The sequence below is a fragment of the Ptiloglossa arizonensis genome, chromosome 5, assembly GCF_051014685.1.
Source record: "Ptiloglossa arizonensis isolate GNS036 chromosome 5, iyPtiAriz1_principal, whole genome shotgun sequence".
NCBI classification, from domain to species: domain Eukaryota; kingdom Metazoa; phylum Arthropoda; class Insecta; order Hymenoptera; family Colletidae; genus Ptiloglossa; species Ptiloglossa arizonensis.
In genome coordinates, this window is record NC_135052.1 from 13,204,762 (window position 1) to 13,219,790 (window position 15,029).

The 15,029-nt window shown below is 28.8% G+C and overlaps 4 protein-coding genes across 6 annotated transcripts; 1 reads left to right on the plus strand and 3 right to left on the minus strand.

The window, feature by feature from the left end:
- Positions 1–364: 364 nt before the first annotated feature.
- Positions 365–3,760, minus strand: LOC143147235 (pre-rRNA 2'-O-ribose RNA methyltransferase FTSJ3). Its single transcript, XM_076312323.1, has 6 exons — positions 3,606–3,760; positions 2,960–3,423; positions 1,946–2,888; positions 1,412–1,867; positions 941–1,325; positions 365–857 (listed from the first exon to the last, which is right to left on the minus strand). The coding sequence occupies exons 1-6, from the start codon at positions 3,670–3,672 to the stop codon at positions 605–607; spliced, it is 2,568 nt and encodes an 855-aa protein (XP_076168438.1). The 5' UTR covers positions 3,673–3,760; the 3' UTR covers positions 365–604.
- Positions 3,761–4,059: 299 nt separating this feature from the next.
- Rpt6 (26S proteasome regulatory subunit Rpt6) lies at positions 4,060–5,972 on the minus strand. The gene is made up of 6 exons (XM_076312325.1): positions 5,787–5,972; positions 5,576–5,720; positions 5,049–5,459; positions 4,751–4,977; positions 4,409–4,684; positions 4,060–4,322 (listed from the first exon to the last, which is right to left on the minus strand). Exons 1-6 carry the CDS (start codon positions 5,820–5,822, stop codon positions 4,182–4,184), a joined length of 1,236 nt encoding a protein of 411 aa, XP_076168440.1. The 5' UTR covers positions 5,823–5,972; the 3' UTR covers positions 4,060–4,181.
- A 47-nt stretch (positions 5,973–6,019) lies between these two features.
- On the minus strand, positions 6,020–15,016 carry LOC143147238 (uncharacterized). Of its 3 annotated transcripts, none has more exons than XM_076312327.1 (3): positions 12,457–12,689; positions 12,150–12,341; positions 6,020–6,184 (listed from the first exon to the last, which is right to left on the minus strand). In XM_076312327.1, the coding sequence occupies exons 1-3, from the start codon at positions 12,534–12,536 to the stop codon at positions 6,157–6,159; spliced, it is 300 nt and encodes a 99-aa protein (XP_076168442.1). In that variant the 5' UTR covers positions 12,537–12,689; the 3' UTR covers positions 6,020–6,156. The 3 variants fall into 3 exon arrangements, 2 of the variants coding, with proteins under 2 accessions (XP_076168442.1, XP_076168441.1); XM_076312326.1 differs by lacking the exon at positions 6,020–6,184 and adding an exon at positions 11,901–12,027; XR_012992203.1 differs by lacking the exon at positions 6,020–6,184 and adding an exon at positions 13,772–15,016 and having other exon boundaries at positions 12,199–12,337; positions 12,457–13,006.
- On the plus strand, positions 7,537–10,630 carry LOC143147236 (uncharacterized). Its single transcript, XM_076312324.1, has 6 exons — positions 7,537–7,928; positions 8,000–8,117; positions 8,415–8,771; positions 8,843–9,121; positions 9,213–9,508; positions 9,591–10,630. The coding sequence occupies exons 1-6, from the start codon at positions 7,837–7,839 to the stop codon at positions 10,420–10,422; spliced, it is 1,974 nt and encodes a 657-aa protein (XP_076168439.1). The 5' UTR covers positions 7,537–7,836; the 3' UTR covers positions 10,423–10,630.
- Positions 15,017–15,029: the final 13 nt, after the last annotated feature.

The following is a 15,029-nucleotide window of genomic DNA, read 5'->3' on the forward strand; positions in this document are numbered from 1 at the left end:
TTGAAAAGATATTGAACATATTAAAACTTGTCATCTGTTTATTTTATAAACATATTTGTGTATTGAAGATACCTATTTTTGTAAAGTAAAAATAATCTCTGTGTTCAAATATAATTCGAAAATAGTTTGATTTCAAATTGCAATATAATATTGCCTTCTACACTGTAAACACTATAATGAATTTGGTAATAATATAGATATGTACAATCTATTTTTGCCAATGACATGTAAATCGTTAAAATAACTCATAATACATATAACTGTTTATTGATGCATGTGAGTTAACACGAACTTGATTTTAATAAAACAAAAAACCATTTACTCAAGAATATATAAGATTCAATACACGATACACGCATATATGTACAAAATAGTTAATTTCGGTCTTTATTTAATTGGATACACATACATATGTACAAAACGTACTATATATACACAGTTACAAGACATTGCAAAATAACGTCTGAAAAATCCACTTTACATCTGAAAGATGTATTTTGTATTTTTATTGCTTTACCATATTCTATTAAAGATTTAAATTTAGAGTAATTTAAATATAAAGTCACAAAATTATTATACGTTTTTTATGCGAATAAAATTACTTTTATTTCTTCCCCTTGTGAGTTTTAGTTTTAGGCTTTCCTCGAGATGGTTTGCCAATACGACTCTTCTTTCCACGTCCTTTAGTTTTTTCTTTTGCTTTTGCTGCACGCAAATCTTTTTTCATTCTGGGATCAACCATTTTGTAACGTCCTTTAACACCAGAAGGTCTCACCGCTTTTTTCTGTGCCATATGTTTCTTTGCCACCACATAAGCAACTTCTTTCTTCGGTTGTCTCTGGGCTTTCTTGTACAGACTAAAATAGAAATGTATGTAAATATACATAAGAAAGACAAGTTTATTCATTATAGAAAGTAGTATGTAGAAAATTATACTTACCTTTGTACTTGTTTTGCCTTCTCTCTATCACTGATATCAGTGTTGTTCATTATTGCTTCCACCTTTTTCTTTGCTTTATCTAACTTCCGCATTGCACGTCGCTTTTTCCTTGCTTTTGCCTCCAATATTTTTTTTATTGGCCTAGCATTTACATCCTCAATTCGTTTTTTATATTCATCAACAAGTTCTTTAGGTACAGGTGCTTCTTTCTTCATATGTTTTTCTTCATCTTGGACAAACCAATCTGGTAACTTTTTATCATTATATGCATATCTGTTCCAAGCTGAATCGATCAAATCTCTTCGAACTTTCTTACTTTGAACTATTAATGACCCTAATGCTAGATCCTCTTCCGACAAACGTTTCTTCTTCTTTGGCTTTATACCTAAATATTATAACATAATATTTACAATATAGCAATTACTTAGTAGATATATTTATTATTTAATATACAAACAACAGTATACCCACCATTTGTCTGTGATACTACTTCAAAACCATTCTTGCCACCAACCTTTTTTGTTTTAACATTTGTATTTGAAACCATTATTTCTTGCATGTCATAATCAGAATTTTCACTATCATCATCATCATCGTCGTCATCATCATCACCAACGCCATTTTGTTCCTTTTTTACCTTTCTTTCTCTTTTTACAATATTTTCTTTTTCGTTATCTTCGCCTATTAAACGACCACCTTTCTTCTTATACTGTTCTATCATTTTATCCAATTCAAAATCCTCATCTTTTTCATTTTCTAAATTTTTAAATATATCCTTTTCAAACCACAATTCTGCTTTGTGAATTTTTTTAATTTTCTTGTCCCTATGATCTAAATCAGTTAACAGAGGGTTTTTCAATTCCTCGTCATTATTCTTTCTCTTTCTTTGAATTTCATTTCTATCTTCATCATCAGATTCATTCAAACCTAAGAATAAAAATCAATTATATAAATCTTTCGTGTACATAACAAACTGATATAAATAATATTCAAGTATTTAAATACCTAAGCCTGATTTTTCACTATCTAAATCATCATCCGATGCATCGCTTGAATCTTCTGGGTCACTAATCTCTGTTTTATAATACAATCCTGAACTATCCAAATGTCCTTCATCTTTGCTATATTTGATTTTCTTTGGTTTTATTTGATCTTCATCTGAATCTATATCATTTTCTGCCACTACATCAGGATGCTGATCCATTACATCCTCTAACTGTTGATGCGTCTTAATCTGTTTCAAACTAAACATATCATCTCCTTCCAATATAGGACCTTCATTTCCTTTATGTATCATTTTTAAATTTAACCGTTCGTTTAACTTTTGTCTTTCTTTATTAACTTTCTTCCTTTTGCGCTTAAGATCTCTGGCTTCATCTGCTCTAAGCTCTTCAATTTGTTTCATAATTTCTTCATCTTCTAAATCTTCTAGTTCTTCTTGACTCATGGGTGGTACTTCTGTTGACTCTGTAGCCACATCTTTTTCAGCATTTTCTGCTACTGATTCTTCTTTTTTTAAGCATTCCTTCAATGTTTTCCACCAATTGAGTAAACGTCGCAAATCCTTTTTACCTAATACTTTAATATCTTTACAACATTCCTTTATTTCCTTGGTTGTCTTTTCATGATTTGCTATTGTTTCATCATCAAAAACAATTTCAGAAGCATTTTGCAATGCTTCCACAGCACTCTCATGTGCTATAAAATCTTTAACAGATAACTTATGATACAAAGTATAATCATTTTCTGGGTATCCCTCTGCTTTATATTTTTTCTTTTCTGGATTATACACATTTAATTTATTTGTTGTTTCTATCTCTAATTCAGAAAAAACATACTTTGGATCTAAAAATTTAGGATCTAATTTGTCTGGAGCAATATAATATTGACAAACAACAAAAATTTCAGCAGACTCAGAACGTGATGCTTGTGGTTTAGTAGCATGAACCTTAAATAAAATACTAAAATAAAATATCAGTATAACAAAAATCATATTATCATAACAATCACTTTATGTACCTTTTTAAATAACTGTTTCAATACCCAAATTAATGCATGATAATCTTTTGATCTAAAAACTTTGGTAACAAACCATCCACCAGATCTTAGAAATTGTGTTGCCATTTTAAGAGCTGCTAATGTTAAAACAATTTGTTGATATGCATCATGGAGCCAATTTTTACCAACATTTGGTGCTCCATCGTGTAGTACAACATCAGCTTTCCAAGTTTTTAATTCACGAGATATTGAAACGCGACATTTATCTGTCGTGATATCTTCTACTAGGCCAATACATCCTGGGATTGGTTTTATGGGAAACAAGTCTACGCCTATTACTATAGAAGATACAGGCATATTCTGGCGAGCAATTTGCATCCACCCACCGGGAGCTGCACATAAATCTATGCATACCCGAGATTTTTGTAAAAATTCGAATTTTCTATTCAACTGAATCAATTTAAAAGCAGCACGTGACCTATAACCTATAAAACACAACCTATGAGAAATGTTATTTATATGTAAGACGTAACAAATATTTATAAAAAAAATCCAATTTAGTATTTGATATTTTATTTTATGTTAAAAATAAATTAAATTTGAGATCATTGAAGGTGATACATTAATATAATATTATACTCTTTATAACAAACATATTTTCACTTACCGGTTTCTTTTGCTAACTGATAAAATTTATCCCTCCGTTGTTTTCCAATTTTTCCTTTTTTACCCATCTTGAAGTATAAATAATCGTACCTTCTATTACAATTCAAAACATTGAATAACTAAAAAATACACGCTGCACACAGCTATATGCGGTCGATAGAAGAGTGGGGGTACTAAAGGAAAAATGAAGCGTTACATTTATTGTTAGGACGTTCATATTTTTATTTTTGTAAAATAGCGTCGAAATGAAATTTATTGTAATAATATTTGAAACTTTTCAGATAAGAACAATGAGCTATTTCTAAAATAGAAAATAAAATATTTCTCAAAGTAAAAAAACATTCATTTGTTAAATACTAGTATAATTTATAACATTCTTTAATTAATGTATGCAATTAAAGAAACATTAAGTAATACTACATTCTTTATTATATGAATAATAAGTGTTTAAATAATCCTTTTCTTACAACTATAATCTTTATTTTGTATATATTTCAATTAGAGTTATATGCAGTTCACAAAAGGTTTTACAAAAAATGCAAATAATATAGAAAGAATGAATACAGAGTGTAATCGACTACTTCCATAACTTTTTAATCGATATGTTCTTTTCTGAATCTTTTTGCATAACTTTTGCTACAGCCATTTCAAAATCTTCTTGAGTAACATGAACACGACGTTCTCTCAGAGCATACATGCCAGCTTCTGTACACACACCCTGAAAAAAAGCAAAGAGAAAAGAATGAGTAAAGAATTCTAATATGCGGAATTACATTACTACTTTTGCAAAAAAACATCAAGTACCTTAACTTCTGCACCTGATGCACCAGGCATAAGTTCTGCAATTTTTCTTAAATTTATACCACGAGTTAAGTTCATTTTTCTCGAGTGAATCTTCAAAATATCAAGACGTGCTTCTTCACTTGGAGGTGGAAATTCAATTTTACGGTCAATACGTCCTGGTCTTAGTAAAGCAGGATCTAATATATCAATTCTGTTTGTTGCCATAATAACTTTTATATTTTTTGTTGCTTCAAAACCATCCAATTGGTTAAGTAATTCAAGCATAGTTCGTTGAACCTAATCATAGTACTTATTAAATTCTAATAAGAAATCAAACTTTTAAATCTAATATATAAAACATACTTCACTATCACCTCCAGACCCAGATTCAATGCGTGAACTTCCAATTGAATCTATTTCATCCATAAATATTATAGATGGTGCATGTTCTCTTGCCATTACGAAAAGTTCTCGAACCATTCGTGAACCTTCACCAATGAACTTTTGTACTAACTCAGAACCAGACACACGAATGAAAGTACACTCAGTATGATGAGCAACAGCTCTTGCCAATAAAGTTTTCCCAGTGCCTAAAAATAAATTATAAGAAATATTTCCTGATAAGAAATAAACAAGTACTTCCTTCTGATTATTCCTTTACCTGGAGGTCCATATAAGAGAACTCCCTTAGGTTGAGCAATTCCAAGTGCATCAAATAATTCAGGATGTTTAACAGGTAATTCTATAACCTCTTTAATTTCCTTAATTTGTTTATCTAAACCACCAACCATTTCATAGGTAGAATCTGGTACTTTCTCAACCATCATAAGAGAAACAAGTGGATCCACTTTATTTGGTAAGATTTTATGCAGAGTATAACTTTCATTACGCAATGCTACTCTTGAATTTGGTGTTACATCATTAATATCAATATTTTTGTCTATATCCACCACAAATTTTCCCTCAGGATGCACTTTAACTAAAACTTTCTTTTTATCCATTGGTTTTACAACTTCTCCAACATATGATCCTTGTTCTTGAAGAAGTTGTAATTCCTCTCGTAACATGCGTACTAAAGATAACAACATTTTTAGTACAAAATATATCATGCCCAATGAAGTTTATTAAAATAAGCAAAAATTATTAATTGCATAAAACAAGGAATATACAAATCAGAATAAAGAGAACCTTTTGCATTAAGTTCATTACGTTGCGCTTGTAACCTCCTCAAATTTTGACTTTTCTCTGCTACAATTAATTGTAACTCTTCAATTTTAGTAATGTAATATGGTTTGAAACCTTCTCTTTTCGCAATTTTTTCATCTATTTCCGTCTAAAATATTTGAGAAGTTAGAAATTAGTACAAAACATTACATCGTGTTTAGACTAGCCTACTTACCACATTTGTGAGCGTCATTTCGCACTCACTACTCATAACCAATTGCAAATAATAATTACTCTTGTTTTATATTGCCATTTACTTGTAAAATGAAACAAAGTAAAATTCAAAACTCAACAGTTATATCCACTGCTACTACAAGAATTGCTTGTCACTGACTTCTATATTCAATCTTAAGACGGAAGTCAATCATTACAAGAGTGCTTTAATATCGAATATCGATATTACCAGGGTCTGGAGCACTCCTTCTGAAACTTTGAGTTTCCATGGCATAACGTAAATGGCGCTAACATCATCTTTTTCGACGCCTACTAAACAACTCTGTATATAATCTATTCATAATCTATGACTGAACTATTTAGCAACCATTTTAGCGGGAAATTTTCGCCAGGAATTCACTGGAAATTTTCATCAATTGGTTAGAATATCATGAGTGTCAGCATTTGTGGTATCAGAACAAAACGATTAATACATTTTAATATTCTTTTAATTTTATACAGATATTATATAGTGATCTACAAAAAATGATGAGCCATGAGCTTTTTATGTTACCAAACGATAGGAAAGTAATATTGTAACCAACAGTAGTAATTTTAACTATGCTGAATTAATAATAAATGATAAATCAAATTAATAAGAAATGTAATAGAAAAACTTGTTCTAGCTTTGAATAAAATGATGTATTACTATGTCTAGAGTAGATTTGCGATTATTGAATACGCGAAGTATATTTTCAAAAGGATGATAAAATTGGTGAACTTTCTAATAGAAGATATTTAAAATATACTACATTACCATATTTAAAACTATGGGGTTTAATAAAACAAAAGAATATGTCAGTAATTACATAATTAAGTATGGTTCTTAAATTACAGAGAAAGAGTTTTTAGATTTTTAATATAATTAACATACTGTACAGTAAAGACTGTTATAAGAAATTAGGTTTGTCCTCTTACATTATGACCATACCAAAGTTCATATTTGGAACAATCTATATGGAAACTAAATTAATATTTTAGACATTGTAAAAACAAACATTGTGGTAAAACCATTTAGATAATTTCAGCAGTTACTAATTAAGAAATCGTATTTTAAGAAAAGTTTTAAAAATATTTAACGAAAATAAATAGTTTCTCAATAAAGGAAGTTCTTTTGTATTTGTTTTTAATTGTAAACATTCTAATAAATTATGTATCATGCATTTAATTTGATATATATATATAAAAATAGCAGTGTACCTTTTACAATTCTGCAGTATGAGGTAATAAAATAAAATGTATCAAAACTTCAAATAATGTAATAAAATAATGTATACAGATCCACAAATCAGTGTTTCAACCTGTGTAGACTACTCACATACACTTCTAACCAGAGTCACCGCTAACCAATTGGAGTCTCTTACAATCACCCTATGTTATTTAATATCTTTCAAGCTTCTCTGGACGAAGAATAATATTATAGTATTACAAACTTAATATTTATAATGTATCATTTTTTTAATTATTTATAATAATATTCAAATAACATTTACTTTATTAATATTTGTAGTAGTCTGTTAAAATATTTTTTCATTTCTTCGACTCATTTATCAAAGTTTCTGCTATTCTAAAAGTAATTATAAAATTATTAAAATTAAGTTTTTTTTAGCATTCAACATCATCTACAATAAATTATCTTATTTAAATTTTCTTTACGAAGTCCTATGTGTGGTAAGTACAGTTGGTAAGGCTGAGAGCGTAACGGTACTTGATAGTGCTTAAAAATTTGTAGGATAAAGTAAGCGGCGGCATGGAAAATTAAATCTATGATACTACAATTTAATTATTTTATACATTTATATGAAAATTTAATGTGAGTGATGAACAGTGTTCTTTAACACTTAATATAAACTGTATAATACTAAAAGTGCAACGAGAAAGTTTAGTATGCCACGTGACTACATGGTTTTTACACAAATTTTTGATCGTATAGGTTAAGGTGAAAGCACTCTTTAGCCGCTTGGCGGGAGATGAACTCTACCCTTAATTTTTACATTTTATTCACATAAAAAATGGAATTCGATTTGTCATTCAGTTTTATGTCAATGTTTTCTACTATTTTGTTAATAATCGTTACCATCATCACGGTCTTCCAAAAACTAAAGTAAGAGCAATCCTATTTTTTACCATTTTTTAAATATAATGACATTTATATCATGTTTATTTACATGTTAGACTGAGGTGGCCTGTGAAAGTAAATTGCTGGTTTTGTAATAATAACACTAAGATTTGGAGACAACAACTTAACTGGTGGTTGTGTCCACATTGTGAACAATATAATGGTTTTTCTAAGGTAAATCAATATACTCAGTTAAAATTTGATAGAGCATATAAATCAAATGGTACGTGTTAGGGTATATGTTCATATAACAAAAAATACAATCGAAAATGTTAATTTAATTATTTAGAATTTACACATAATGTATTTTAATTATTTTGCCAGGTCAAATTAATTGATTTATTAAACATTTTTAAAATTATGGGAATATCTTGATACAGAATTGAAACAGACTATCTATGCAATATCTTTTAGAATTCCATGTATATTTTGAAGTACCATTTCTATTTTTTCTTCCACATCAAATTTTAGAATGGTGATTACGCATACGATATACCAGAACAGTATAAAACTTCTCCAAATGAAATCAAAAGATACTGCAGAGTCAGCCAGGATATAAAAATTGATAAGATTGCAAAGAATGGCCTTTGCAATCAATGTATATTGAACGAAAGCTTAAAAATATCAAAATTGTCTACTTACAAACCTATAAATGAAAAAAATTATGATCATGAGATAAAACTGTTTAAAGATGGTTTAGAACAACAATATCCATTGTGTGCAAATTGTAAAATTACAGTACATAATACATTACACAAACAAGCATTATGGCTTGCTAAATACAAAATGTTGTTGTTTAAGCAGAAACCTTTTCTTATTATTGTTAATGTAAGTATACATCATTTAATTTGAAATAGGATTTAATGAAATTACTTTTCACAGTAACATTTTTGTCATAGAATGCAACATATTCCGAACCAATATTCAGAATAATTTCAACAATTTTGGACTCTATGATAATATATAACACGGATTTCATATTTCTGCCAATTGGAGGACTGTTCTTTCAATTCTGTGCTTGCTGGGTAGCTTCTGCCAAAAAAAAAAATTCTGATATATTGCTTATATTTTTATGGATTTGTATTATTATACTTTTACCTTTTAAAGACTCAAAATTAATTAAAGTAGGTTTACAGAATGCATGGTTCTCTCTTGAATACATTACTCAATACCACATGGTAAGATAAGTTAAAGTAAAATGTATTGCATTAACATTTATCAATGTATTGCTATAAATTGACGATTTACTAATTTTTAATTTTGTTTTAGATAATGTTATTCATTTCAATTATAGGCTTTATTAATGTAAAGCCTAGATCTCATAAAAGTACATTGACTAAAAATATGTCATTTAAAAAAATCGAATCTTTCACAAAAGATACAATGTTATCTGATTCATGTGTGGCAAAAACTTCAAGTGATAAATATGATTTTGATACTAAAATTACCAACAGTTTAAATGAAACAATCACTAACCAATTATCACCAAATATAGTAAATGACTATAAGCATCTTTGTATGGAAAATTCAGCAACTCCTAAATCTAAAGTATTTCAAGGTCCACTGTAAGTAATATATTTTATTCACTGACTTTATATATATCCAGTATAAAATAATAGTACTTTCATTGAAAATTTGTTATTATAGTACAAATCAAGAATCACAATTATTATCAACACCTATTAATGGTAACAATATACTTTATAAACCCATATCTCCACATAAAAACTATCCAGCAGAATACTATTCATTAAATGATAGTTTAAGTACATTAAGCACATTGTGTTTGAGTGAAGATAAACCAAAGTTCACAATTAAAACACCCAAAATTTTTGAAAAAAAAGTGTACAGTACAAGAAGTTCTGAGCTTTTTAAAAAATTAAATAATACATCTGGTAAAAAGTGTATTTTATCACCACCCAAACTGAAGTCAGTTACACAAGCATCATGGGTAGCTGGTGGATATTGGCAAGAAGATATTGATCCACCATCATTATCCAGATCATCTAGCCAAAGTTCTGGCTTTGGTTCTGCAGGTTCTAATTTTGCTCCATCCAGGGAGCCATCTATACATGAATTTGATCAATGTTCAGTTACGTCAGATGGAACACAATCTCATTATACTTCAAGACAAAATAACATTAGTCCTGTTGGATCCTTTTGTCAACAAAGCTTGCAGTATCCATTCTCAGAATTAAAAAATTCAATTAGTAACCAAACTATGAAATTTGCATCATCTAATGTCAGTTCTCAAAAAAAATTATTACTATCTCAGAATTATCAAAGCAATGGTTCCCTTCTTATGGATCAGTGTGTGCAAGGACAGAATTTAAATACTAGTGACATTAAGAATTCATCTGAAATGCAAATGTTTCCTAGTCATACTACTATCGTTATGAGTCCTGTTTGGTTATCAGCACTTCTATGCGGTTCACTTATATTAAACATAATAGTATTATGTACTACTTTGCTATGTTAAACAGGGTATAAATCATAATATATTTTTTCGTCACTCATTTTTAGTTTAGATTTGCCATTTATGTGTATTTTAGTTATTGGTTATCAATTACATTGATTTCTGTTTTAAGAAGTAGTAATGAATGAAATAGAATCTTTTAACTTGATTAATGAACAGATAGTTTACTGCCAATATAATATTTTCTGTTGATATCATAGATGTCTATTAATATCCCTCAATTTTTTTATTAGCACAAGTCAATACAACTATATATTACTATTCTCTTTTGTATGTATTTTTAGTATCAATCAAGTTTAGACAATAATCTGAACATTAAGTTAAAAGAATAATAATGGAAAGTAAGATACTGGTATGGACAAAAATTTGAATGACATTCTAAATGTCAATCTTGTGATAAAGAAAATGTTCTTCATGTGTGTTCATTAGTGAAATATGTACATAGACTAACAAATTTAAGAATTAATGATATAATGTGAAATTATGTTCATTTTATATTGATCATTGTTTTTTGATTTAATTTTATTACTGCTTGTTTACATGTGAGAAAGACTTGTACCACCTTTTTGATTCTTATGACACATTAAAATATATTAACACACAGATTATAAATCATGTTAAAACAATGGTGTTAAAATAAATGTTAATCTTTTGTATGAGTTTTGGTATTTGCAGTCTTGTACTATTATCTTATTTGAAAATAAAACAATAAATTTGAAAAAGCTATACATTCAATTTTAATAGACTCTAAATTTTTATTGTAATCTTTTGACAAAATTCATAGAAAATTACATGTATATTGTCTATGTTTCAGTTTATTTCACAATTTAATTAACATGTTCTAGTATTTTATCACATTAGCATAAAGTACATTTTAACACAATGTAGATGTAAAAAAATTACGAGTATTACTTACAGTGTTAAAAAAATTACAACTCTTTGATTATTGAATGACTTCATAACAAAAACCGCAGGCGGTAAAAGTACAAGTTAGCAATACCATAAAGTGAAACAGAATATCAGAATAAAGATTTTAATAACATTGTTACATCTTGAAAATATTTTGTAATTACTTTAAAATTATACTAAAATTAAGCTTAATTTTTTCTAGATGAATTTTGTTAATACTTATTAATATCCACATCTGCGTGCTTCCATATAAGAATTGCGTTTTTTTGAAGTACACAATGACAAGACTGTACTACTAATTTAATTGCGATTTTAAATCAATCTAAGATAAATGTTAAGAAGATAGTTTTTAAGTTACACATAACATTCAACAATTTTGTACATGTGTAAGTCGTAAATTTAAAGTGCCCTGCACATTGTAAAAATATAAACATGTTTATTATGTCACAACTTGACATCAAAACAACTTAATAAAATGTATATCATAATATCTTTATCTGATATATCACAATTTTATTACAATCTATAATAAGTTAATTAATTTTTATCCTAAATTTAATTTATGTTTTTAATGTTTTTCTTTAAATTTTAACTGAATTTTTTATTTTAAATGGAAGTAAACAGCGTTCAATATTTGATGATTTATGTTCAAAATGTTTAAGATCTGGTACATTGAAATCCACATGCCGTCTATTGAATCTTTAACAAAATGTTACATTTAGCTAAAATACTATAAAATTTAAACTAAGTTAAATTTTAATATTTAGGATTAGTATTACTGAAAATAATTTTGAACTAAATTTTTTTAAACAATAACTTACAGTGTGATTTGTTCAACTTTTCGATCTTTTAGATGCCCAATTTCTTCCATATAAGTGGTTTGCCATCGACAGGAAGCTATTCCCTCCTTTGAATTTTTATATATTTCTTTTTTCAATGCTTCCTTTAATCCAAATTGTGTCAAATTACCATAATTTTTTGTCAGGTCTATTTCAGGAACCCATTTTTGCTGTCTCCAAATATAAAATATAAATTTTATAAAGCACATCAACATAATATTAACTATAATAATAGTTGCAATAAATACGATAAAATGTAGTTACTATTAATTAGAAAAGTAATATGTACCTTGCATGATATGATCTGATTCTAGGTCCTTCAAGATCTTTTGGTAAAATATTATAAAACAAATCAGAAGTTGTTGTCATGTTACTATAATATTCCTTTTTATGACCAAATAATTTCTCTCGATATATACCCTTATATTAAAGTTGTATTCAAGTATATTACAAAGATTCAATAATCTAATGGTGTTGTGTATTAAAACAGTACACTTTTTGTCAACTCTGTTTCAAATTATATTTTTAAAATATTTTTATACCTCAAGATCAAGTTTATTATTCCATTTTATAATTTGATTTTCTTTCCAAGATTTATTAATATGAAGTTTATAGTCTGCATCATATGTACTTTTCCAATCAACAAGTGGGGGTATATAAACAATTCTACGCTCAAACCAATTGCCCTCTAAAGTTTTTGGAGTGTATTTGTCTTCACTTAATACTGGTGCACGATCAAGTACTTGATCCTTTGCAGGAAATGTTTTTGCTCGTAAATCTGTTAGTGACAATGTATTTTCTAAACATTGCTGTTTCAAATTCCAGTGCATTACATCCATCTTTAAAAAAATAATGAAATAAGCAAGTGGTTTGAATAAAGAAATATTATTATATAAATGTTTAGTTTCTTACTACATTGAACTATGCTGTAAATTATCACTATATATTTGCATAAATTTTATTATAAAATCAACAAGGAAAATTGAAATTATCCATAATTTCAATATAAAAAAAACGCAGGTGTATAATATAAATTATTTTATTATTAAATAAATATGCTATCCAAGAATTATTACTTAAGGTTTAAGTGGTATTATAATGAATAAAAATTTAATGCATTCACTTTACGTTTTTAATGCAAGCATCGTGATCTTATTCATCGAGTAATATTAGTGATAAGTAATGATAAGAATGATAATAGTAAATTTCCTTAAAAGTAGTTTCAATTAAATGAGTGTTTGTGTTTATCATAATCTATAGTACTTCGTAGCTACAGCCTCTCTAGATCCTAAATATAAATCTATCATCTATCTAGGAAAATTTTTAGAACTGCTACTGCATTTTGTTTCCTGCTTCAGATGAGGTAGATCTGAACATGATCAAGGACTTCAAAGAATATACATACTATTGTAACGTGGACACAGAGCATGCAATGAAAAAGGATTTATTGTTTGCATTGCAGTTTTATAGCAAACCTACTTCAATACAAATATATGTCGCTACACACCATTGAGTTGCAATAAAACTTTCTTAATGTCGGTAATTCATACATTCACAAGTTTCACCCAAATGTTTATGGTTATTTTTTATCACAATGCTAATACCTGCGCATTGTTAAAAGTTGAAAAAATGTTCTTCTCGTCGGTCCACATAAATTCCGAATGGTATGTAATTTTCGTAGTAAGTGAAAAATTTTCGTGCTTCGGGGTTAATTTTTAAAAAGTTGTTTGATGCAGTCCTTCCATCTGCTGTACGATTTATTCTAACCGGAATGAAAGAATTGTGAAAAAAGTAGAAGTAAACGGACAAAATTAAACGACGACCAACAGAAAAGGTAGACGTAAAGGAAGCGAAAATAAGTGAAAAGGAACTTTGAGAGATAAGAATGCCGAGTAAAGGGCCAAAGAAAATGCATTTAAAATGAGGCTGGAGGGGAAACGACGAAAAACAAGTGAAGAGAAGCGAAAAAAGAATGAGAGAAATATAAGCATACTGCAAGAAGAATTTGTTCACCGCACCTATTAATATTTTTACCGCACGTCATATTGTTTGGACATGTAACGTGTTTGAACATGTTTGACCATATTTGGCATGATTGGACGTTGTAACGTGTTTGGACATAGTTGGATGTTGTAACATGTTTGGACATGTGTAATGTTTGGACGTATTTGGACATGTTGTAACGTGTTTGGACTTCTTGCCCTTATCGAGCGATAATGACAATGTGCATTGTTTCAACCAGACACTATTTTTGAATACGAAAATCTAATAGGATTCTTGAGCAGTCTAATAGGAAGATCAATCAGAAAATGTGTATAGAAATGTATAGATCGACCACTTAGAAAAGATTCCTATGATGGGAGAAGCTTGATCCAGACCTCTTCTCCCACCAAGCATCGCCACAGACTTTAGCTCCTCGATGGCGCCTCATACTATTCTAATTTATTTAATCGATCGTTACTTTCATTCATTACTTATCAATCTTAAACAATTTATCCACTCACCAGCAACGTAGGCAGAAAAGTAAGATGAATTCCATGTATAAGGAGTGGGGCAAGGCTACATGGGCGAGGTAGGAAAAGTAACGGATGTACCTATTGTATTGTAGTTAACTATACTGTGTCGTACCTTATACCTGGTGTACCAATACAATAGAATCACTTGTTACTTTTCCCATTCCTCGGGCTTAGAAATTACCTTATATTTCTATCTACGTTGCTCACACGTGTTCAATAAAGAACTTCCGATAGCCGAACATTTCATCGTGCAATCTCATTCCCAACACCCCTACTCCTTCAGACACGCCCACTTCTTCAGACACACCCATTCCTACAGACACGCCTAATCCTTCACCCCCCCCCC